At 39.0% G+C, this 26773-nt stretch overlaps 2 protein-coding genes across 2 annotated transcripts in view; one reads left to right on the top strand and one right to left on the bottom strand.

The window, feature by feature from the left end:
• Tmeff1 (transmembrane protein with EGF like and two follistatin like domains 1) overlaps positions 1 to 26773 on the top strand; it is a 77252-nt gene that overhangs the window by 48220 nt on the left and 2259 nt on the right. Inside the window, exons 6-9 of the mRNA XM_048338149.1 lie at positions 9030 to 9178; positions 11141 to 11206; positions 19331 to 19454; positions 24532 to 24690. Coding sequence (XP_048194106.1) covers positions 9030 to 9178; positions 11141 to 11206; positions 19331 to 19454; positions 24532 to 24690 — 498 coding nt within the window. The remainder of the gene's footprint in view (positions 1 to 9029; positions 9179 to 11140; positions 11207 to 19330; positions 19455 to 24531; positions 24691 to 26773) is intronic.
• On the bottom strand, positions 8316 to 8670 carry LOC125346021 (HIG1 domain family member 1A, mitochondrial-like). Its single transcript, XM_048338182.1, has one exon. It carries the CDS (start codon positions 8625 to 8627, stop codon positions 8346 to 8348), a length of 282 nt encoding a protein of 93 aa, XP_048194139.1. The 5' UTR covers positions 8628 to 8670; the 3' UTR covers positions 8316 to 8345.

Consider the following 26773-nt stretch of genomic DNA (forward strand, 5'->3'; position numbering starts at 1 on the left):
TGAAATGTGCTGCCTTGGTGAGTAGGCATGCTGTCCAACTATACAAATGCTCTGGAAGGGGCTGTGTAGTCATGCATAGCACTCAGAGGAATCCTGCACTAGATAAAAGATTTGGGAATAGATGGTTTTGTCAAGTCCTTTTCAACACTATGATTCTGTGTTAGTTTAGATACAGGAATGGTACTAAATGTGCACACTTTTACCCACACAGTTGGATATTACTCTCTTAGTTCATCTATGTGCCCTTCTTCTTTTCTTTGGATTGAACACTGGACATACTAAATTTTTTTTTTTTTTACCACTGTGCTATGTCTTTTATCCAAACTCACCACATTGATACTGTTACTTCTTTCAAGTCATTTTCCCAAGAAATTAAGCTTCTTATTATAGCAGTATGTTTTATTCAAGTTAGGTTGTGTGTGTGTGTGCGAGTGCACGTGCAAGGCCTGGGGCTTGAACTCAGGGTTTGGTTGTTGTCTCTGATCTTCTTTTGCTCAAGACTTAGCACTCTACCACTTTGAGCCACAGCTCCACTTTTTGTTGTTGTTTGTTGGAGATAAGAGTTTCATGGATTTTTCTGCCTGGTCTGTTTTAAACATCAACCCTCAGATCTCAGCCTCCTGAGTAGTTAGGATTACAGATGCGAGCCACTGGTACCCAGAAACTATTGTCATAGTTTCTGTTAACTTAAATTTCACTTATAAAATACAGCAGATAGCCAACCACACATGAAAACTTAAATATTTGGTTCAATAACAAAGAGGAAATAGGCCTTGTGAATTCCACCTCTCAAGTCAAGAACTAACATTCATTGCTGTAACTCTGTGTGTGTGTAGGTGTGTATTGTTTTTTCCATGCTTTCAATAGTTTCATTCCATGGTCACTTGGCCCCGTTGCCGTGGTCCTGTGCATCAGAGTCTCATTGTGGAGAGGGCATAAGTAGAGTAGAGCTGCTCACCTCACAGTGTCTGGGAAGCAGAGAAACAGAAGAGGGCACATCCTTAATCTGCTTGTAAGGTCTACCTCCCTAATTTTCACCACATTCCAGTAATGCCATCAAATTATTTATCACCGAAAGTCAGCCCATAGGCTTTAACCACTTTTCCAAAGTCCTTGTCCCACTCCCCTCCCCCAACCCTCCACTGCTACATTGAGGAATAAGCTTGGAACACACAAACTATTTTAGGATACCTCCTGAAATGCTTGAGGGCCTTCCTTGTCTTGCTTTCCAACAACACATGTGATGCGATGCGATGCACTTTGTGTAAGGCATCCCTGTATCTTCTGTGGTACTGAGGATTGGATGCGGGACCTGTTCCTTGGTAGGCAAGTACTCCACCATTTGAGTCACACCCCCGGCCCTTTTGTTTCTTTGTTTTGTTTTGAGATATGGTCTTGCTCACTGTGCCTGAACTGGCCCCAAACCCTGTTTTCCTGCTTCTGCCCCAGTAGCTGAGATTATATCCTGGTCGTGCACCTTGTCTGTTTTCCTTGCTTGCCTCACAGTTTTACCCTACAGGATAGATCCCACAGTATGACATCATCGGTTTTTGAATGATTTTGAATTTTTTTCAAATAAAAATCACACTCTTCTTTCTTCTTTCACCTTGTATGTAGCTGTATGTATTTGCATGGTGCACATAGGTTTGGTCAATTCACTTTAACTGCATGTTGGCTTCAACATTTTGAATGTTGATACACATTCTTTTGCAGACCTTTTGTATTTTAGGGGGACTTTTGTATGGTTTCTAGTCTTTTGTTCTCTAGCACAGCTCCCGGTACACACATGTGGAAGATATTTTTAAGGATCATACCTAATAGTCAAATTGTTAGGCAAGTACAAGTCTAGCCTTTTATTGCAATGCCTCTTTTCTGAAGTTGTTGTACCAGTAGGCTCTCTTACCAGCATTTTCTTCTCATCCTTGTTATTGTCTTTGTTCAAGGTTTTACCAAGTGTGGATGCTATATTTTTCTTACCTTAATTTTCAGTTTCATGATTATTAAAACATTGAATGCCTTTTCACACATGCAGACCTTATATGCTTTAAAATTTTAAATCACATTTAAAATATTCTTCTCCCTTCTGCATTGATTATACCTTACTTGAAAAACTGATTTATATTTATGTATTCTGGGTACTAACTTTTTGGCTATATTGGCTGTAATTATTTTTTCTTGTAGCTTTGTTTTTATGAGACATTACTTATTTCCAAGTCATATTTATCAGTCTCTATGGTCTTCAAAGTCTTTGTGGCTTTATCTTTCACACTTAGGTCTTTAATAAAGCTAAAGGCTTTTTTTTTCTTTTTTAACAAGTTCATCAGGAATTAAGGGAATCTTCAGATACATAGGAAAGCAAAGTCAACAAATGGATCTACTGTGTAACACTGTCTTCAAAGTGTCTAACTTTGTTTCATCTCCTCTTCCCTCCCTCCCCTTTTTAGGGGGACCTATTCTAAGTAATTCTCACATCAAGTTTTTTTACCTGCACAGATTTCAGTTTTACTGTGATTTTATCTGCTTGATGCATGGCTTACCCAGAGGTATTTCATTGTAGTTTATCAACTTTTGCTTTATAGCTTTTGAGCCTATCTTCAAATCTCGAGAATTATTAAATCTTCCCAGTGAACAAAATGTTTTGTTATTATGAAGGGATTTTCTGTTTTTTTTTTTTTTATCCTTTTTACACTGTAGTCTTATCTTTGATATTAAATATAACTATGCCAGGTGTGATATCTCTCTTACTCTGCTTTTACTTTCAATTTTTCATTTCATTGTATTGTAACATGTGTCATAAAAGCAGCACAAGTTAGGTTTTGTAATTTTATCCAGTCAATCTTTGTTAAAATTTATCTGCTTAAATATATGTATATATTAAAAAAAACAATTTACCTTATTAATATAAAGGTGATGTATAGAGGGATTACAGTTCCATGTCAGGTAAGGAGTACATTTCATTTTGTTATACAGTGCCTTCTGTTCCCTCCCTCTCTCCCAGTGCTTCCCTCCCATCTCCATCCGTGAGTTGTATAGTTCACTGTCATCTCTGTCCAGTGAGCTCCATTGCTGCACTTTTTCACCCTTTTTCCACTCAAGTTCTGTTCCCCACACCCTCCTGAAGATATACACATGAATATACGACTCATAAAGAAGACAGAAGCAACAAAACATAAAAATAAAAAAGGCTGTCTTGTTTTTGTATCTTGGAGTTTGTTTTGATATATTCTTTTATATAAATATGAAGTGGCAAGTAGACATTGTGCCTTTTTATTTCTCTCCTAAGAGGATCCTCTGTGTGTATTTAGAATCCTGTATAATTGATCATATTCTAGCGTCTTTTAGATCTATTTCCATGTATCAGAAAACTTCCACCATTTGCCTCTCTGAGCTTGGCTTACCTAACTTAACACAATTTGTTCTAGTTCCATCTATTTCCCTGCAAATGACATTATTTTATTCTTACTTAAATATATTTTAAGTACCGATATACTTTAACTTTTTTCTGTTTTGTACTTTTTTTTTCTTGCTTTTTCTTTGACTTTGTGTGTGTGTGTGTGGGGGGTGTTTCTCACTAGTTTTAAAATTACTGGTTGTTCTTCTACTAGTAACCATTGAAGTCTTAACATATGTACTCAAGTTACTAACACTCTAGTTTGTTAAGATCTGTCTTTAAGCATTGTAACTTCAGCTCCTCTAAGTTTATATACTATCATTTAAATTTCATTAAAAAACTTTAAATACACAATATGGCTATTATCTTATTTGGTCAGTATTTTGGTAATATCACCTACATATTTCACTTTTTTTTAATCCTTTGTGCATATGTGTTTATGTCTTAGTTCTTCCTTATAGGATCATTTTTCTATCGCATTTAGAATTTTATTTAAGTAAGCACTTAGTAGGACAAAATAAACTCTTGTTTTTACTTTTTCTTAATTGTGTATTGGTATTGGTATTTGAACTTAGGACTTCACGCTCTGGCTTTTACTCTTTCACTCTTGGCTGGTGTTCTACCATTTGAGTCACACTTCTGGCTTTTTGCTGGTTATGGGGTATCAGAGTACCTTGTGTTTGTCTCCTGGCCTGGCTTTGTAACCTGGATTACAGCAGTGAGATACTGTTGCTAAGCAAGTTTTAATTTTTTCTGAGTTACTTTTCCCCCCTCATTCATAAAAAATATTACTCTCTCTATCCATCTCTATATCAGCACCTTGCAGCTGTTTTCCAGCTAGCAATAGTTTTATTTTCAGCATTTCTTGTGAAGTTTAGTTTCCCTTCTTATTCTTGCCTTTTTAGTTTTATTTTTTCTCTCCTTTCTGGAAGTGTTAACAATATTCATTTTTTTCTTTTCTTTTGCTTATAACAATTCAAGTCTGATACTTCAGTGTGTAGGTTATTTTTATTTTGTGTGTGCTGGTCCTGGAGCTTGAACTCAAGGCCTGGGTACTCTCCCTTAGCATTTTTGCTTAATCTAATGCTCTACTATTTGAAACACAGCTCCACTTCTGGCTGTTTTTGTGCTTAAGTGGAAATGAGGGTCTTTCTGTGGGCTGGCTTTGAACCACTGTCCTCAGATCTCAGCCTTTTGAGTAGGTAGGATTACAGGCATGAACCATCAGGTTCATTACAGGCAGTGTTCATTTTTTAAAAATTCTCTTTGGAATGTGTTGGGCCTCATAGAAATTTAGATTAGTTTCTGTCATTAGTTTTAGAAAGTTTGAAGAGAAGTAGCTGAGAATATTTCATTCTCTTAACTCCTAGGCCCTCTGGATTTTTATTATTCCTTTTGACTGTTCTCCATTTCTCTCAAGGTGTGTGATCTGTGTTGCCTGGCTTTGCTCTGGAGTGAGCAATTTTCCCAGTCTTTCAGTTCACTCTACTTTAGCTTTCTCATCAACTGTTACATCTGCCCACTGCTTCTAGTAATACATTATTTATTCATGGATGCTCTGTTTGGATATGTGTGTATGTGTGTAAGGGAGAGAGGAAAGAGAAGGAGAGAGGAGAAAAGAGGGAGGAAGGGAGGAGGAAAAGAGGGATGGGTAGGTAGTGTGATATTTTTTCTCAGAATTTTATATGTGGAGAATCATTGAGGCCTAGGGATAGAGGAGAGAGAGAGGTGATAGAGAGGGGTTGGTAGGTAGGTGGTATGGTATTTTTTCCCCCTCAGAATTGTATCTGTGGAGAATCAGTGAAGCCTAGGGTACAGTTGGGTTTCTCTAGAAGATTCTATGTGCTTCTTCTATTTTCCCAGGCCTCCTTCCAGCCCCTTGATCTTTTCTGGATTCGAGGTTATTTTGAACTATCAAATAGTATTTTAAGTTGTAATTACCCCTGTGAGGGCTGGCTCTGTGGTCTGTGGTTTTTCATTCTAAGGAGATCTTCTTTCCTGTCTTCAGTGCCATGGCTGGGGGCTGTCCTCTCACTTACTTTCTTTTGATTCATATAATTTCTTTGGAATTTGGTAACTCACTTGCAGTTAACCCTCATGCTAAAAACTGTAGATTTTTGAAGGTGTGTCAGTGTTAATTTGTCTCCTGTTCCCAGAAGGCCACAACTCAAAACCGATAATAATTGAATTCTGTTTGGCAAGTGCCTCCAAAGTGAAAATCAGCTTGAGAGTGCTCAATTGACCTGTCTTCATTTAACTTTTGTTCTGAATATTCTTGGCTCTCTTAGCAATTAATGAATGCATTTGAAAGGATTTTTAAATTTTATTTTTAAATTTTTATATTTTGGTGTTTTGTTGCGTGGTCTTGTTTTGTTAAACCAGACTGGTCTCAAACTTACTATGTAAACCAGAATGGTTTCACATTTGCAATGTAAAATCAGGTTGGACTTGAACTCTACATTTGTTATTCTTCCTTTCAAGTTCTGGGTTTATAGATAGGTGTGTACCATCATGCTCAGTGGGAGAACGCTTTTTAAAATGATTTATCCAGTTTTTTGTTCTTTCTAGCAGGAAGTTTAATAAAGGTTCTTAGTTGGGTGCCAGTGTCTCATGCCTGTAATCTTAGCTGAGATCAGTTTGAAGGCAGCTCAGGCTAGAAAGTCCTTGAGAATCTTATATCCAGTTAACTATCCCCCCCCCCCCCAAAAAAAATCTGGAAGTGGAGCTGTGGCTCAAGGGGTAGCCTTTGACTGACAAAGTTCAGCAGGCCCTTAGTTCAAGTCCCAGTACCAGCACCAAAAAAAGAAAGAAAAGAAAAATGCTTCCTAGTCTAACATGTTGCAGAAAACAGGAGAATCTTCTCTTTCCCTCCCTTTCTCCTTCCCTCCCTCCCCCTCTCTTTTTTCTCCCTCCCTCCAGCTAGACATTATTGCCTGTTGTGCAACACTCTGTACTTAGTGACTGCTCTCATGCAGGTAGATAGTAGCTAGAATGCTACTTAATAAAATCTCGATTACTTAGTAAACTAGACGTGTCAGCTCTACCTTTGTTACAGATTGGTAAAGATAGACTTCAAGGAGGAATCTGGAATAAATTTGGTGATTAGTTGGGGCCTAGGACTTAGATTCATGACTTTTTTTTCCCATGTTTCACTCACTTTAATACCATGTTATTACCATGTTCTGGTTAGACGAGAGAATTTTACAAGTGTTCTAGAACATTGTGTAGCATATCAAACTTGTGTGTATAATATCTCAGCAAAATTGCTTCCATTTCCAGTAGCCTATTTAACATTGCCCCATATCGAAAAACTGTTCATTTGTCTTTGTATGCACTCTTTTTTGTTTTGTTTTTGCCAGTCCTGGGGCTTGAACTCAGGACCTGAGCACTGTCCCTGGCTTCTTTTTGCTCAAGGCTAGCACTCTGCCACTTGAGCCACAGCACCACTTTTGGCTTTTTCTACATATGTGGTACTGAGTAATCGAACCTGGGGCTTCATGTATACAAGGCAAGCACTTTACCACTAGGCCATATTCCCAGCCCATGTATACACTCTTAAAATACCTATTTCTGGGCTGGGTTTGTAGCTCAGTGGTAGATTGCTTGCCTAGTATGCCTGAGGCTCTAGATTGATTCCCAGCACCACAAAAAGAAAAAAAGGAGGGAAGGAGGGAGGGAGGGGGAGAGAGGGAAAAAATGAAAAAGCAAGCAAACAAAACTATCTCTATATAAAAATGACATTGAAGCCAGGTACTGGTGGCTCACACATATAATCCTAGCTATTCAAGAGACTGAGAGGTGAGGATCATGGTTCAAAGCCAGCTCAGGCAGAAAAATCTGTAAGACATTTATTTCCAATTAACCAGCAAAAGGCCAAAAGTGGAGCTGTGGCTCAAGTGGTAGAGTACTAGCCTTGAGTGAAAAAGCTAAGGGACAGTGCCCAGATCCTGAGTTCAAGCCCCAGTACTGTCAACATACATACAAAGACCTTTAAAAATTATTCTCATACAAGATCAGCAAAAAAATAATTCTGCAATCCTAAAACAGTAAATCTGAGATCTATAATTAAAGTTCTTCTCATATTTACAAATGTGAGCCCAAAACACCGTTCCTCTAATCAGCTGATAAAAAGTTTTTCGGCTTTGGTTTAAATATACAACACACACACACACACACACACACACACACACAATAGAAAACTTTCACTTAGGAAGAGTTGAAGTTTGTATTTCATGCACTTAGTTGAAAAAGGGTTTTTCAGGAGTCAGCAAACCCTACAAACTGGACTTCTCAAACTGGTCCAGTAGAACTAAAGTAAAGTACTTGGGCTAACCGGGATTAATATGTAATACATAGGCACAGGGCATATTTTGCAGTACAACACTTACAGACAGAAGCTGTCACCTTTAAGCCAATTTTGTCACCCTTAAAGAGGAAGATACGGTGGCTCTCGCCTGTAATCCCAGCTACTCAGGAGGCTGAGACCTAAGGATCACAGCTTGTAGCCAGCCTGGGGAAGGCAAATCCAAGAGACGTTTAATCTCCCCGTTTATTAGCAAAAAGCTAGAAATGGAGGTGTGGCTTAAGAGTACCAACCTTGAACAAACAAGCAAAAAAGCTAAGGGATAGGAAGAGGCTCCGAGTTCAAGTCCCAGTACCTGCACACACACACACAAAAAAGGAGGACATTTGTATTTAGGTGACACTATTTTTGTTGTTGTTGTTGTTGGTGGTGGTGGTGGTAAGGGATTCCTCTGGGTAATCTAGTAAATTGGTCACCAGAAAAGTCAAGCCTGAAAAAAAATATTTTTAAGTCCATTATTAATATCGTGTTACCTCCTGAATACACTCAAATCTCAAATCATTGATTTCTAACAGCAACAGGAAACTTCAATATGAGATGTCTAATTAAAGGAAGCTCTTCCAACAGGACTCAAGCACAGCATCATTTCTTCTAAGGTTTAGGTTTGGCCCAGAACTCCTTATACATGGAATAGCCCATACCAAGGGTCATGGCTCCCACGACGAAGCCTTGGGCTGCGACTCGCATGTGGATGAGGTGGATGGACATTTTTGTATTTCCTCTATTCTTCAGCTTTTGTAAGCCATATGCCACAATTGCTGCAAACCCTGCCATTCCAATAGGGACAAATAGTGCCTCTTTAGCTTTCTGCACAAGCTTAGAGCCCTGGCCTTCATCATACGAAGAGAGTGATATGTCTGTGTCGGTTGACATTGTGATTGCCTGAAGAATCGAGCACCCCGAGACTCGAAGCAGGCTCTCCCAGATTCATGACTTTTGATTGGTCACATAATTCCATGTTTTTTCATCATCCCATTTTGCTTTTTATTTAATATTGTCAATGTCTGATAGCTCCTAATTATTTGATTTAGATATGACAATTCTAGCGAGAAACCCCTAGAAGAATAATATCTAGATGAAATGATTTCTAAATACTCCATGGAAAGAAAGATTCAGGTGAGAAAGATCAATTTGCTTAAGAGTTCCTTAGTGACATAAAGCAAAATACTGACAGCTGTTAACAGCAGAGACAAAATAACTTTTTTTTGTTGCTATTACAGCATTGTGTGATAATTTTGTGGTAAGCTATTAGTGATTTTTGCCTTTTCCCAACAGGTGTGTGTGTAACATAGACTGCAGTGGGTACAGTTTTAATCCTGTGTGTGCTTCTGATGGGAGTTCCTATAACAACCCCTGTTTTGTGCGAGAAGCATCTTGTATAAAGCAGGAACAGATTGATATAAGACATCTTGGCCACTGCACAGGTAAATTCCATTCTACTCACCTAAAGACCTGTTTGTAATAGTGTATGTCTATTATCATACTTGATAGCATTCTGGATTTATAAAAGGAAAGCCCTTGAAGCTTGATCTTTTCCAGTACAGCATACTTCAGCATTTCTTTTTTTAAAGATATGATCTTTTCTTAAGTGCAATTTATTATTTTCTGTGTGATTTGGTCATTCACTAGTAGAATAACAGCACCTCAAAACATTTAAATGACTTTTTCTGATAACAAGAAAGTGAGAAAGACAAGATGCAAAACCATATTTACTCTGCTACATACTCATTTTATAATACCTCATATTTATCTTCTATTTAATAACTTCCAGAAAACTAGAGATGATGAAAAAGTCAGATGGTCAATTCCTCTGATTTCAATGTATATAAATTATTAAATTTCATTTTCCAAGGTGAGGAAAATTAGGGAAAATGAGTATTATATACTTCTCCAAAGTCATACAGCAATCTGTACTAGTTTCAGAATTACTAGAAGCCACAATCTGAACTTGACTATAACAGACTTAAAAAATTTTTTTTTATTTTCACCAGATATAAAGCATACTTCTTGGTTGTTTATTTAGTTCTATGCCTATCTTTGTATGGATCCTAATGTAGATCCATCTAAATCAGGTATTTATAATTCTAAGGTGATTTTAAAATTGATAATAGCTAAGAGTTAACTTATTTTGATCTGATTACAAATAAAAACTATGTTTTCCATGTATTCCTAACCCTGTTTTTCCTAGTGTGTAATAGTTTTTTTTCATATGACCTTTTTTGTGATTGTCGTTATATACTGTGGTTATATATGCATGGACTAGGATTGTATACTCTTCCTGCTTACTAGTTTCACCTCGATGCCCTCCTTTTCCCTTTTCCCATCGGAACTAAGGGCAAAACCTTATGAAACAAAGTTTGGTACTTTATCTCGGTGGTGAATTATTTTTGACATACTGCCTAACTGATTGCAACACCTCTGCTTTGAGCTACCAAATACCTAAGAAGCTTATCAGAGAACTTCCGGGAAGGGATGGTGTGGGCAGGATCAAGGAAGCCATTTCCTAACATGGTTCTCCCCTAGGTAGATATTTCCTTTGTCTTTGATCTTGGAATATGATTTATTTTATTTCATGTGGTAGGATTTATATCTCAGATAGGAGGAATAGCTTAGAAAAGTCCTCTGAGGAACTATGTATACATGGAATGTCAAGTTCAGAGCATTTGGCCAGACTTAAGGATTTTGATTGAAATTCATGCAGATTTAGATGACTTCTGCCTGGTTGGGCCTTAGTTATTATTTTAGTCCTCTCAAGAATTTTCTGTCCACCTCACCATACTTTCCCTCCCTGTGTATTGGAGGCAGAAACTTGTGCTTCCTAGCTGTGTTTTTTTTTTTTAAGTCTTCCCAATGCAGATGCAGTTCACAAATCAATAAATGTTATTTGATGACACGATTGAGATTCCATATTCATCTTAATCTGATGTTTCTAGGAGAACTGCGATAGGAGATAAATCTTGAAATCATTGTTCCTTGGAGAGAAAGTTTAAAATAACATACAGCTCAGGGTATGTGTTGTTATAGTTTAGACAGGAAGGACTTTTAAAAATAGGTGAATTTTGAACTCTGAGGTCCAAAATGAAATGAAACTGGAATGCAAAGAGCATATCTACCTGGGGTGCATTAAGACAGAAAAGGGGCAGCTATTTAAGAGAATGGTAGGTATCATTCTGTAGTGTGGCATACATCAAAGCATTATGTTATTTATATTTGATAAATACATACAATGTTACTTATCAGTGTACAAAAGAGAGAATGGTAGAAAATGTGAGTGGGTAGAGGGGTAGAAAGTTAAGGATGACCTGGAGCATTTGGAATAACTGGGAGTTCCACTGTATGACTTCCACTTCATATCTGGTTAATTCAACACTGTTTTCCTCTCACAGACACAGATGATATGAGCTTGCTGGGAAAGAAAGATGATGGACTACAATATTCACCAGATGTAAAAGGTACTGAATCACCATTTTTTCCCATGTGTGTCTAGGTTGGTGACCTTTTTCCTTCTGCCTGGAAGTCTTTACTTCTTTCTCTGACCTCTTATTCAAGTTTTCACTCTCAGCAGTGGAAGTCATTCCTTTTGGAATGTATTCTTTGACCTTCAACTTAGATTAGGTGCCTTTCTTACATCCTCTCCTAGCTGAGCATTCACCTACTCAATTATAATTTATTTTTAACTCATCTGTATTCCCTGTAGGCTAAGAATTCTGTGCAGACAGGATGACAGTACCTGTCATCGTCACTCCGCATCACTAAGCCTAGCAGATTATCTAGCACATAAGAGGACTCTCTCTCTATATGTGTCAGTAAAGTGGATGTGGCTCAAGTGATAGCATTTATTTGCACAAGTCTCACATCTAGTTAAGTTAAAGAACAGATTGGAATCCAGGTCTCCTGGCCTCATTCTGTTGCACTTTCTCATTTGACATTTATGCACATTAATTTGATTCTTACAATGACCAGTGTAAGAAGAGTTACTGAGACTAATGCTGGAGTTCGTTAACCAACATAGGCCCGTAATTCCTGTACTTAGGAGGCTAAGATTGGAGGATCACAGTTTGAAGCCAGCCTGGTCAAGAAAGTCTGAGAGACTCTTATCTCCAATAAACTAATCAGAAAAAGACAGAAATGGGGCTAGAGAACTATCCTTGAGTACAAAGAGGCTCAGGGACAGTGCTTTGGCCCTGAGTTCAAGCTCCTGGACTGGCAGAACCAAACAAAAATACCAAGTGTTACGTACGAATAGTTCAGTGGTAGAATGCTTGTTGAGCATGCATAAAATCTTGGATTTGACCCAGAGTACTAGATGGAAAAAAATGTGATCCACCTCAACACCCCTGATTATTTGTTATTGTTTTTAAAGTAAATTAGGATCATTTATCAAATACCTATAACAATGTCTGTTATACTTTTTCAGTGCTCAGTAATTGTTAACTTAAAATTTTTATTATTATAATGTACAGAGAGGTTACCTAAGTCAGAGAGTGAGTACATTTGTTTTTGGACAGTGTTACTCCTTCTTTTGTTCCCTCCCAGTTTTTCCCTTCTGTCCTCCTCACCCACAAGTTATATAGTTCATTTTCAACATAGAATTGTTAACTTTTTGTCACTGAATAGTCACTTTTTTTTTTTTTTTTTTGGCCAGTCCTGGGCCTTGGACTCAGGGCCTGAGCACTGTCCCTGGCTTCTTCCCGCTCAAGGCTAGCACTCTGCCACTTGAGCCACAGCGCCGCTTCTGGCCGTTTTCTGTATATGTGGTGCTGGGGAATCGAACCTAGGGCCTCATGTATCCGAGGCAGGCACTCTTGCCACTAGGCTATATCCCCAGCCCATCACTTTTTTTTTTTTACTTGAGTGTTACTTATCAAATCTGAATCCATTATACCCTGTCTATGAGCCTGGTAAATATCAGTTTCCTGTGCTGATACAAAGTGCTTATTTCAAATAGGAAAACAGGAAACATAGTTGATCAACTTTAGTTTTAGTCTAATAATACGTGCCTACACTTAGAAGACTATTGTTTTATTTTCATCTAGAAGCTCATATTTAAGGTGATCTAAGGAATTGTGTATAACCCAAACAGTGTATATACTGTTGATAAAATCCTACAATGACACATATATGTATATATAGACATATATATGTATATGACTATGGTATAATGACTATAATAGTATAATGTGAGTATATATGCTGATAACTTAGTGCCTATATGACTTTTTTGAGATACCTGAAAATTCTGTACACAGGTGAATTTATGACTTAAATCATTACAATCATTATGGATAGTTTATTATGTACCTAATTTATACTGGTCCTTTTAGCAGCTACTACTTGTGGACAGAAAGATAATCTAAACATGGTCTATGTGGGTATGATGCCATGGCCTCTTGACCAATTCACATGCAGTTTAACAAAAAGAGCATTAGGAAGTTAAGACCTGTCTGGACTGGGGGTGTGGGAAGTAGTAGAAAAAGGATACTTGGACAGATGTAGGGAAGGAGAGAGATTGTTGTTATTATTATTATTATGACAATAATAATCTCTGAACATGGTGAAAATAGAACAGGGAAACCTGATGAAACTAGATGGGGAAAGGTGGGGAAAAGAGGAGAAAGAAGGATCGAGATGTATTGTTCAAAGCCTGATGCCGGTGGCTCATGCCTGTAATCCAGCTACTCAGGAGGCTGAGATCTGAGGGTTGCAGTCCAGAGCCAGCCTGGATAGGGAAGTCCATGATCCTCTTATTTCCAGTTAACTACAAGAAGTTGGAAGTGGAGCTGTGGCTCAAATGGTACAGTGCTGGCCTTGAGTGGAGAAAGCTAAGTGATAGGCAACCAGGTCCTAAATTCAAGCCCTAGTACCAGCACAAAAAAGAAACAAACAAAAAATTGCATACCTCAATAGCTGTGTTTAGCCAGGTACTGGTGGTTCATGCCTGTAATTCTAGCTACTCAGAAGGCTGAGATCTGAGGATCATGGCTCAAAGCCAGCCCAGGTAGGAAAGTCCATGAGACTCTTAACTCCAATTAACCACCAGAAGCTGGGAAGTGGCGCTGTGCCTCAAGTAGTAGAGCGCTAGCCTGGAGCTGAAGAGCTCAGAGACAGCGCCCCAGCCCAGAGTTCAAGCTCCACGACTGATATAGACAGATAGATAGATAGCTGTGTTTAAAGGAAACTCCCTTGTACAAGGGATTGATGCAGATAGAAAAGACACTCTAGTACATGATTTAGAGTTTGTGCTATAGTAAGAAGTGCATATAACTACTAATAAGTTGAAAATGAACTGTTGTCCCAAGTAGTGTCTAGTTAAAAAAGGGTAGTGGAAAAAGAGAGTCATGTTGATTAGGGACAATGAAGATCTGAGAAATGTCATGGAAGAGGTGGAATTTGAGTGAAGTTCTGTTCTTTGTATGCTAAACACTGTTGCTGCGGTTGGATTTGTGAGAACTTCTGTGGGTGGACTGAGTTGCTGGGTGGCCAAGTGTACTTTTTGTATCGGGCGCACACAAACATCATTCAGACATCAGCAGTTGCAGCTGTTGGTGGAGCCTGTCACTACTTGCCCAAGGGCACTGTTTACCCAGAATCATTCTGTGCCTAGATTGTATGGTGCTGCGGCTGCATCTCTGCTGTGATTTGTGAAAGAAACCGTGCTTTATTCCATCTTGAAAGCCTTTTTATCTTCCTGTATGCAAGTTGTCTAATTTATTTGGCATTGGAAGGAAGTGAGTGCTTGGATATTATCTTTTTGTTTATCCTTTACATACCTCACAATTTGCTTGGCAAAACCATAGCTAAAAGCAGTATCCCTTGACATCTCTGAGCCTCAATGATCATATCTATAAAGTGGGATCACTCTGAATTCTGAACACTAGGTTACTGACTTCATTAATGATATTGTTATGGCTATTGCTAACACCTTTGTGTTCTGGTTTTGGTGTTGGTATCCTGGCTGTGTTTAACTTCCTCACCAGGTGTTTTCACATATTTGGGTTACTTCATGCTATCTATACTTTGCAGATGAATACCTTGAAGTTGAGTTTGCTTATGGAGCATGAAGGTTAGAAGCAACAGGCTTTCTGATCCAAGCCCTGGTTGCTCTTTCAAAACTCTGATAGCTATTCCAGAATTCTGCCCCCTGCCCCCACTCTTCCTTTCTGACTCTTTCAGAATGTTTCATGTACCCAACAGCTGTTTCCTTGATGAACCATGCCATTTGTTCTCTAGCCTGATCTTTCTAGAGCACTAATTTTATGTATTTAGTTACTTGGTGAATCTTTCTTCTGTCCTTGCTTCAAGTCAGGGGGATTATCATAGCCTGGAACACAATTGGTGCTTAACAAATGCTTTTTTTTTTTTTTTGTTTTTTTGTTTTTTTGCCAGTCCGGGGCCTTGGACTCAGGGCCTGAGCACTGTCCCTGGCTTCTTTTTGCTCAAGGCTAGCACTCTGCCACTTGAGCCACAGCACCACTTCTGGCCATTTTCTGTATATGTGGTGCTGGGGAATCGAACCCAGGGCCTCATGTATATGAGGCAGGCACTCTTGCCACTTGGCCATATCCCCAGCCCCAACAAATGCTTTTTGAGTGAGTGGAGATCTAAATTTGTACTCAGCTTAGTATGTTCTCTCTACTGGGTCTTCTGTCAGTAGACTCATATTTAAAGACATTTTTCGTGCAATTGTATATTGAGTATCTTTAATAAAGAGAATGGTTCTCTTCTACTTGAGAACTTGGTTAATGTTGAGCACCACTCTTAAAAGAGTAGGCCAGGGCTGGGGATATAGCCTAGTGGCAAGAGTGCCTGCCTCGGATACAGGAGGCCCTAGGTTCGATTCCCCAGCACCACATATACAGAAAACGGCCAGAAGCGGCGCTGTGGCTCAAGTGGCAGAGTGCTAGCCTTGAGCGGGAAGAAGCCAGGGACAGTGCTCAGGCCCTGAGTCCAAGGCCCAGGACTGGCCCCCCCCCCAAAAAAAGAGTAGGCCAAACCTGTTCAAATACAAATGGGAGTGGGAACTTTGACCTTAGGAATAAAATGTTCTGGTGGGTAGTGGGGAAGGAGATGAATAGACACTAGGAAAGCTACCCAAAGAAATCCAACAGTATTTTAATCCATTATGTTGTTACAATGAGTTTGTCATCACTAGAAATTTTAGGGTAGAAACAACTTCCAGTTAAGCCAGATGGCCACTGTGTACCCTTCAACCTTAGTTCCAGGGTTTACTCATTTTGAACCCTGTCAAGCTTGGTTATTGTTTTGGAGCATATATTTTAATATTGCTTCCTACTGCTCAGCTCTGGTATAGCTTTCATTATCCTGGGTTTGAAGTGTACATTATCCTCTTCCCTCTTTTCCCCCTTCTTCTGCATTGCCAGTGCCTTGCTCTTACTAGGCAACCCCTGAGCTATTTCTTGGCTCTCTGGTTTATTTTCTGTTATGTGTATTACTGTAGTTTGAATTTAGGGCCTTGGAATCTCCAGTCATGTGCTCTACTGGTTTTACCTAGGCTGTCCTTGGAATGCAATCCTTTTACACCTTTTGCATCCAGTTTATTTGTTGAGGTGGGGGTTTTTACTTTTTTTTTGTCCAGGCAACCTCGGTCCTATCTCTGCCTCTTGAGAAGCTAGGGTTACAGAGGTAAGCCCCCATGCCTGGCTAATCTTTGATTATTTTTGAGACAAGATCTCCTTCCTTAAATTTGTGATCCTTTTGCTCTCATGTTCTATGCCACACACACCAACTTTTGTTAAGCTCCTAATAGGTCACCTGCCATTTAGTTCTTGATCTTGATTGTTAGTACGGAAGTAATTATCTTAGCTTTGTGTGTGTGTGTGTGTGTGTGTGTGTGTGTGTGTGTGTGTGTGTGTGTGTGTGTGTGTGCTGGTTCTTGGGCTTGAACTCAGCCTATGATGGCCTTTTCTTTGAATGTGAACTTCCATAATACCCAGTGGCATTCAGTTATATGGTTGAGTACCTCTTATGTGTGCAACTTTTTGTGTGTAGATTCCCTAGATTGATGATATGCTTCTTGAGGACAGGTGCCATGTACCACTCAATTTATTTGTTGACTTTCCTGGTTTCTTTATGTTCTGTAGCTCAACTGACTTTATAGCTGGTTTTGCACAGGGTATTTTGCAAGCATAATGGAATGAATAATGATTGTGAAAGGAATGCTAACGGTTGGACTCTCAGCAAAGCTTTGAAGGCTTACTAGGTGTTCCTCACTGTCGATAAGATATCACATTCGTTCATTCAGTGTTCTTAGTATAGTACTTTGCCTATTAATTTTTTGAAATCTTGTTCTTAATTTAGCTAATTTTTTCTTACTGCTTTCATGGAGTTGAATTCTCTGATAGCTTTCAGCTCTGCATTATTCTCCACATCTCCCGCTGCCTATGGGGCCTTTCTTATGACAGATTAGTACATTGCCACACCTGTTCAGAGCTATGCCATCTTATTGTCACACATATTATGGGATTTGACTATTATAAGTTGGCACGCTTTCCGTGGTGCCTTGATTATATACTCTCGTGACATCCTACTGAGAAAGTACCGTGTTCTCAAAGCGCTGTGATCTGAGGTGACGTCTGTGTTTCTTGGTGCTCTCATGACTTGACTGGGAGTGGAGTTTTCAGTTTGAAAAAATAGTAGCAAGGAAAGTAAATTTGAGTTCTTAGTTTTCTATTCAACTATTTCTCTAGCAGTGCTAATTGCTTGAGGAACATCTTCTGCTTGGATCACAAGTATTAATAAATAAATGATCTGTTGATTAAGTTTTAGCTGCCTCTTAGAAACACAGAATAAGACAAATGTCTAGATTCTAAAGGAGCTCTCAGTTTCATGGTGCCTGAGTTAAAAAAGAAACAAACAGGGTAGTGATGCCACAGTATGAAGCATGGTAAAATATATCAGTCAGTGCTCAGGGTCATAGAAGCCCAGAGGAGGGCTTGATTCTATTGCCATGGAGAATTACAGTCCAGGAGCTAGAGAGATCATAGAAACTGCTGAGATTATGGTATGTCCTATTTTTGTGTCTCTACTGTCTAGCACAGTATTTGGCATGTGGAAGGTGGTGGGTAGACGATTACCAAATTCATTATTATCCTGTGCTGTTCCTTGTTAGCCACACGTGTGGCTCCTCAGCATGTGAAGTAAATTATGAATGTGAAATGCTGGATCTTGGTGATTTACTGTAAACAAAACATAAAATAACTTAATTTCTTTGATATTGATAATATGTTGACACATTAATATTTACTGGACATGCTGGATAAAAGTATCAGATGAAATTTAATTTACCTGTTTATTTTCTTGTTAAAATGTAACTTCTAGAAAATATAAAGCTACCTGTGTGTCCAATTCTAGGTCTGTTCTTGGATAGCACTGCCCACAGCCCTCCCAGGGTCAGAAAGTGATGTGACCAGTGTCACGAAGTAGCAAATATCTTTTTTTTTTTTTTTTAAACTGAGACTTGTATATTGAGCCCCCTGACTTCCAGTTCCCATGTCTTTCTAGACATATATTAGTACAGTGTAAATGCATACATTTTGAGGTCAAATGGTATCCTTCTGTTTTTGTTAGGGTGATATTGTCTCTCTGTTTTATTTATTCTGGCACCAAGATTAATAATAAAGTTTTTTTTTTCTGTGTGTGTGTCCATGAGTGAATTTTGCTCTCTAGGAAACATGCAATTTGAGCTTTGTTTTCTCACTTAGCTTCTGTATTGCTGTTGCCACTTCTCCATTGATGGTCTTTTCCCACATCCATATGTACTTGTGGAGCCTCCTAGTTCATCCATCTTAGTTTCTACAAGCCATCAGAATTTATTAATACATTTATTTGTGTCTTAGGGACATAAGTCCTTTGCTGTTATATACTATATAGACAGATAGCTGGTTATTTTATTTCATTGTCTTCTGTAGAGCTTGAACTCGGAGGCCTGGCTGTGCTGTCCCTGAGCTCTTTTTGCTCGAGGCTAGTGCTCTATCACTTTGAGCCACAGTGGCACATCCAGTTTTTCTGGTGGTTAATTGGAGATAAAGGTCTTGTGGACTTTCCTACCTGGACTGGCTTTGAAATGTGATCTTCAGATCTCAGCCTCCTGAGTAGTTAGGATTACAGGTGTAAGCCACTGATGCCTATCTTTTTTCTTTCTTTAAGTGGGTAATTGGAGACAAGATTCTCTTGGACTGTGATCCTTAGATCTCAACCTCCTGAGTAGCTAGGATTATTACATGTGTGAACCACCAGTGCCTGGCAGATGTGCAGATAGTTAGCGTTCTTTGACTTTTTTTTCCTTTTCATACAGCAGTAGAATATAGTGGTCGCATCCTGCAAATATTTTTAAATGCTTTGAACTTAGCTCACCTACTGTGTTGGTGGAATAATGGAAATTGGAAGGAAGCTTGGATCTTACCCAACCTCCTATCTTTCTGATTAATCTCCCTTCTAAATTGCCCAGCAGGTAATTTGCAAGGGGTGAATTTATTTGCTGTTTCAGAACCTTTGAAAAGTACTTGTTTTTCAGCTTGCTTTACACTATTCAGTGACCTGGTTTATGTTCTTTTAAGATGCTAGTGATCAAAGAGAAGATGTTTATATTGGGAGCCACATGCCTTGCCCTGAAAACCTCAATGGTTACTGCATCCATGGGAAATGTGAATTCACCTATTCTACTCAGAAGGCTTCGTGTCGGTAAGTCAGTGATTTCTTTTCCCATCATCAGTCACTGCTTTATAGAAGACAAATGCAAGCAGGATAATACTAAAAACTAGTAATTTATCTACAGTAGATAAGAAATCTAGACAGAAATCTCTGCTGCTTCATAAAACATTATGGCAAAAAATATGCAAAACAAAAAATGCATTTTATTAGGGATTTGCGACTATATGCCCAGCATCTTTAAGATCATGTGACATCTTTTTTTTTTTCCAAATAAAAAGTAAACATACTATTTTGGTCTTCTAGGCAATCTGTCACAAGCAAGGTGGTTGGGGGACTGAGGAATATATTAAGAATAGGGAACCTGTAATTCAAATAAAATGCTAAAATAGATTTCTAAAAATAAGGGAAGAGGATTGAAGAACCAGGTGTGAATAGAGAGAAGTAGAAAGGGTGTAAATCTTTTCTGCTTCCAGAGAAGTTATGTAACTTGTTCAAGGTCAAAAGCAAGTTAGAAATAGAAACTGAGAGAAAACTCGATCTCAGATTTCCTGATACCCAACTTGACCATCTTAGTGCTTTTGCCGCTGTGTCTTTGTTGACGGGTACTACTTCTTGCTGCTGCTTGGCTCTTCCTCTGCCTTAGGTTGGTCTGGTTAGCCAGGTTAGGTTCCCTTAGACAAGGGGAGATAATTGTTGTCCTGCTCACACTGGTCACCTTGAACTAGCCAAAATCCTTTTTCCTTTCTGTTAAAAAAAATGAAAACATGGAGAGATATTCCTATTTCCCTCCACTATTGACCATTAAAGAGTGACTAATTTTTGTTACGCTTTTGGCATTTTCTTGATTGAAAGTCTTTTGTTGGGGCTGGGGATATAGCCTAGTGGCAAGAGTGCCTGCCTCGGATACATGAGGCCCTAGGTTTGATTCCCCAGCACCACATATACAGAAAACGGCCAGAAGCGGCGCTGTGGCTCAAGTGGCAGAGTGCTAGCCTTGAGCGGGAAGAAGCCAGGGACAGTGCTCAGGCCCTGAGTCCAAGGCCCAGGACTGGCCAAAAAAAAAAAAAAAGAAAGTCTTTTGTCTTGGACTCTGGCTCTGAGCCCCTCTCATGGAGAGTCTGTGTTCTATTTGCTTTCAGTACAAGGGTCAGTAGTGTTTGACACAGTTGGTGGCAACTCGCTGTGTGCTATGCATTCTTGTCTTCGTGTCTAGGACTATAGTATTCTCTCCTGATGTCTTGCCAGACATTCCAGTCTTCTTGACTGATTTCACCTTTGTTCCTTGGCCTCTCCATGTCACAGTGCGCTGGAGATCAGTCTTAGTCCTCTTCCTTAGCAATGCTATCTAGTCACAGGGCTTTATGTGACACGAGCCGATGACTCCTAGTTGACAGAAATCCCTGTCCCCTCGAATGAATCTGAGATTAAGGTCCTTCCGCCTCATTTACATTTCCACTGGGTATCTTATACCTTACTCTCAATAGAATTAAAGCTGATTTCCTGATCTGCTTTCCCTTCCTTCCCCCAAACCCTTTTCTGTCTCAGTGTATACCAACTCCATCTTTTCCATCATGTACAAAAAACATCACAGATACATTTTTGACTTCTCTGTCTCTGTTCTCCACATCCAGTTACTTGGAAAATCCTGTTAGCTCTTTAATTTCGGAAACATATCCAGAATCTTATTACATGTTATGTCACTGCTACTCCTAGTCCAGGCCAAGCATTTCCTTTCTCCCCCTCTCTGGGATTATCCTAATAGCTGTCTTGATGCTATCTTACAGGCTGTGTTGAACATAACAGCCAAAGCGAGCCTTTGAAAATAAAAATCAGTTCATGTCATTCCTTTGCTAAAATCTTCTACTGGCTTCTCCATCTTAGTAAGTGCAGAAGGACCTACTCAGTTTGGTCCCGTCTCTCTCTGTCTTGTTCTCTTCTTATCTGTACTCTAGGCGCACATACTATAGGAGGATGCTGCCCCCCCTCCCTTCTTTGACCTGGCATACTCTCCTGCCAGTTGTCTGGATGATAGCAAACTCTTACCTCCTTTGAATCTTTATTTACATGCCATATCCTCCTTCTCCTCTTAATTCCCTCTCCCCTTCCTCCTCTCATGACAACACGACCCAGGGTTTCATACATGCTAGATGTGCATTCTATCAACTGAACTATACCTCTAGATTCTGTGTCTGTTTGGATTCTTATTTAAAATTTCAACCCTTGTTTTCTGGCCCAAACATATCACTCACATTTCCCCTTAACAAACAGCACACAATCTCTCTCTCTCTCTCTCTCTCTCTCTCTCTCTCTCTCTCTCTCTCTCTCTCTCTCTCCCCCCCCGCCCCCCCCCCCCAGTAGATAAGTGAATGAGAATGAATCAGAAGCCATGACAGTGGATGAAATTGCCCTATGGAGGGTATGTGGGATGAAAGAAGTGGAAGGTGATGGATTGAACCCTGGATCTGCCTTTAATAATGGAGTGAGAAATAACAACTTCAGACTGTACTCTAGTTTAATTTGGAGATCATGAAAGTCAGCTGCAAAATCAAATATCTAGGAAGCATTACTTAAATGATATATGACCTAAAGATCCTTCTTGATATTTTGATTTTAATCCTTGGATTAAGCTAAGCTGTATAAGAGCTGCTTATCTAGGGCATTGTTAGAGCTCTTTCTGGAACTGTTTTGATTGTACTGAGCTTTAACTTTAGGCTGTTAGCCTACCACGAAGGACATTACTTTAAAAGTCCTCTGAGATTTAGTCAAATTACTAAATTTGTGGAAGATCTTCTGTATGTGAGAAGGTGCCCCCTTTAAATGAGGACAAACAAGAGAGGCAGTTCCCTTAAGTTTAATAACAGTAGTAACTGTGCATCCCTTCAATCAAGGTTTTTTATTTTTTTTTGGCCAGTCCTGGAACTTGGACTCAGGGCCTGACCACTGTCCCTGGCTTCTTTTTGCTCAAGGCTAGCATTCTGCCACTTGAGCCACAGTGCCACTTCTGGCCGTTTTCTATATATGTGGTGCTGGGAAATTGAACCCTGGGCTTCATGTATAGGAGGCAAGCACTCTTGCCACTCGGCCATATTCCCAGCCCAAAGTTTTTTATTTTTGTTTTATGGAGATTTCTTTCTCTGTTAGTGATTGATCCATTCTCCTTCTACATTGCCTCCTTCCCTCCAATGCTTTCAATATACTACCAGCACAATCAATTCTTAGCACATTTCATCATAAGAAGAAATCCAATGTCCTTTAGGTGCCGCTCCCAGAGCTTCCTGTTTACTTCAGTCCTAGGCAGCACTAATCCTTCTTTTTCTTCAAAAGATTTATTTACTTTGGGCATTTCATATAAATGAAATCATATGTAGTCTTCTATGTCTAGCTTTTTCACTCAGTGTAATATTTTAAAGGCTTGTCTGTGTTGTGTCTTTACTTTTTTGTTTTAATGGCTAAGTAATATTTTGTTACAGTCACCAACTGATGAATAGTTGAGTTGTTGACACAATTTGGTCGATTCACCTCTTTTTATTGGCTCAGATTTCTTCTCTGTCACTGTTATGCGTGTTTTATGGTAAACTTCCTCCAGTCTTTCTGTAACAAGGTGTGTCACATTAATAAATGCACTCCGTCTTTAGGTTTCACATGTGTTATGAATCAGTTCGAACTGAAGTCTGCCTTATTTGTACATTTCTATTAGCTGTTTTTCTGTGCAATACCTTAAATGTTGCCCCTCTGTCGGTGAATCAGCAGCAATGATAATACCTTTGTATTTACTTTTATTTAGAATTTATGTAACATATAAGATTAGCACAAACTTGGCTGCTTTGCTCTGTTTGTCAGCTATAATTTACTTTCCTTCCCACCACATGTTAAATATTTATGGTTTGTACACTGAAAAGTGTCTTGATATAATTTGGGGTTGTGTTCATAGAACTATGAATGTTTACAACCGTTTGCTTAGTGATCCCATTCCCAGGTATCTAGTCTAAGGGATACTTTTAAGTAGAAAAATGTAAATTTATAAGATGTTTACCACATCTAAATTTTAATTGTGAAAAACTGAAAATAGCTGGTATATCTCAGAATGGAGAATTGATATGTTATAGTCACTGATTGGAATATTTTGACTGTACTTTAAAATGATGGTGACAAAGGCAGATTAGCAACTTTAATGTGATTTAACATAGGTGAAAGGAGCACCATGGAAAAAAAGTATGTGAAAAATACTGTAAACCTGGCTGCTGGTGGCTCATGCTTGTAATCCTAGCTACTCAGGAGGCTCTTTAATTACTTCTGAAGTGGTTCTTAGGAGCCTTTTTAGAATACTATAATGAGTAACACAGTTTTTAATCACATTTCATAAATTCTAATTTTAAAACTTTAATAAGCAAAATAATCAGGTAGCTTCATTTTTTAAAAATCATTTCAACCCTGCATTTCAGAACAAGAGCCCTACTGTGTGTTTTCTCTCAGACAGTGGGGTCAAACAGCAATGTGTTTTGTATTCTAGAATTTTGTTTTCTTTGATATTTGGCCATTTACAAAAAAGGGGAGAGGATGACAGGGAGAAAAGACTGATGCATGCAGTTCTGCTATTTTTTTCTACAAAAAATACATGTGTATAATACATTTTAGAAGTCTTGCTTCTTCATTTCATGTATCTTCAGTTTAGGTTCATATGCTTGTTATTTTGAGAGACACTGAAGCTGTTTGCTAGTGGCTCATGCCTCTAGCCCTACCTACTCAAGAGGATGAGATTTGAGAATCATGGTGTTTAGTCAGCCTGGGCAGAAAGCCTGTGACGTTCTTATCTCTTAACTACCAAAAAGCTGGAAGTAGAGATGAGACTCAAGTGGCAGAGCCTTGAGCAAGAAAGCTCACAGACAGCACCTAGGACCCGAGTTCAAGCTCCAGGCCCTACATGCACAGATACACACTGTAAGAAAATATATTTAATGTCCCCCCCCCCACACACACAGATGACTGCAAAGTGACTTTCTGTTCCTGTTTAAATTTTGTTGTCCTTTTGTATCTTGTATTTTAGAGACCCAGCAATATGAAAATTTGTGATTCTCACAGGAATTCTTTTTGTTTTCTCTCTCTCCAGATGTGAATCTGGTTACACTGGACAGTATTGTGAAAAGACAGACTTTAGCATTCTCTATGTAGTGCCAAGTAGGCAGAAGCTCACTCATGTTCTTATCGCAGCCATCATTGGAGCTGTACAGATTGCCATTATAGTAGCGATTGTCATGTGCATAACAAGGTAGGTAATGATGTAAAAAATGTCAGCTTTAAACTAGAGGTGGGTGGTTGTTGAATTAGAGAAAACCCTTGAAGCATACTCAAGGTGATGGTGCCTGAAGTCTACTAGTCTATTAGGGAGAAACCCTAGAGTCCATTCTCTGATGTTCCCATATAAGTCTGACCTCTCCCTGTCTTGCTTCTTTAGAATACTGATAAGAACTCACTTGTGAGGTTAGAGACATATCTAGGTTACAGGCACAGAGAGTATGAGAACAGTCAGTGGAATAAAGGAGTTTAGAGATCTTAGCACTGCATGGTAGTAGCACTGCATTCAGGGACAGTCATAGTAGTAGCAGAGTTTCTAGAATGTTCTGCACCTGCACAGAAAAGCCATGTAGCAGTGTTTTAAGCCCTGCGCAACTCTCATGTTTTTTATGCTCTGGAAATATACTTTATCCTTGTTAAGGATAACCACTCTTCTTACTATATCATTGTCTTGACATTATTTCATATTCTAGATTATAGTGACAAGTCACAGACTTTAAAATTCCATGTTGTAAATAAAACCACTTTCTGTAAATGAAAGGATTCACTTGGAATGTAATTGGCATAAAATGGGTGTTTTACTGAACTGAGTGAAAATGTGTGTCAGACTAAATTGGACCAGAGCAAAGGTCATGGTGCTTCCCAGGTTCATGTGTTTTCTTTCTACTTCTATTAAGGCTTTGTTCAGCTGTTCTGTAGATACCATGTTTGTACTTTCTGCATTTTTCTGGGCAGAGCATTGGATCCTATCAACCACAGACATTGGCATACTCTCTTGGGTTTGTGGCTTTTCTATACAAGGTTGGGTTAAGAAGCCAGACTTTAGTAGCCTGACCATCTGCAGCTGGTATGGTAAATCTAGAAATGATAAAAGAATGTTCTCTGAGTAAAGGATATTTTTCATGTAATGCAAGCACTGAAGTCAATGTGCTTTATTCCACAGAAAAGATGATCTACCCTTAGGCAAGCCTACTGAGTATACAGTTGGTCAGTAGATCAACAGCAGTGTGGCTGTGGCCATATAGCACAGATTCAGAGGTTAAGTTTGATGTAGTCATCCAGCTAGTAAGTGGAAGTACCTGAGATTCTATTCATGGTTGTCTAGTTCCTTAATCATTTCTCTTTCCACTAAATCATCAAGGGGCATGTTGGGAAATAGGTTTGTCAGCAGGGGCCCAACTTCATTTTTGTTGCAGTTTTTAACCAAGGGAGTGACTTGGTATAAGCCATTTTTCTAGAGCATTAATTGAAGGGTCATGTATAAAATTAGGTGAATGAGAAATGAGTTAAAGAGAAGGAAAAATATTTGAGAAAGTACAGGGCCCTACTAGAGGATCATAGGGTGGAGGCACTGAAAAGTAGCTTTGAGTTAATCTTCTTAGAGATGTGAGCAGGCTGATTTCTCATTGAAGTGAGAGGAAGCTCACTTCTTAGTTGAAAAGTATCTTGCCTAAAGCTAGAGAGTTAGGCAAACCCATTTCCAACCTAATCCTGATCTAGCCTTTTCCCCACTGTCTATTTCTGCTTTTAGTGTTCCCAGATCCCCAGTTATTAAAATTACCTGGCCAGTGTTCACTGTGTTGGTACCCTGCAGTTTCTACCTGTGATCCCTTTGCTACCTTCACAGCTACTGAGACCCCAGAGTGACAGTGTCTTCACTACATCTGACCTCTGTGACTGGAGGGTTATCTCAATGTATTTATTACAGATTCCTCCTTGAGGTCCTTTTATTGTAGTGTTTTTCCCTCTTACCCAGGCAGCCTTGCTGTCTTGTATTTGGAATGTTATAATTAGGTCTGCAGGCTTACCATCATTGAATTTTTAGGAGTGTCTCTCCCACACAGTCCATCATGGGACAGCTGTTCATCTATCTTGTGGTTGCTGTTGCTAGTGAAGAATTTTCCTTTAAAAGGATGTTTCCACTGACCTGCTCATCAAATCTCTGAATCACATTTTCTTCTTGGATGCTGACAGTCTTTCTTGCATGTTTTTAGACTCGTGGATCACAGATTGGCAGGGCATCTAGCTATACTTTCTTGATCTTTTAAGGAAAAATA

This window comes from Perognathus longimembris, chromosome 1 (assembly GCF_023159225.1).
Source record: "Perognathus longimembris pacificus isolate PPM17 chromosome 1, ASM2315922v1, whole genome shotgun sequence".
Lineage (NCBI taxonomy): Eukaryota > Metazoa > Chordata > Mammalia > Rodentia > Heteromyidae > Perognathus > Perognathus longimembris.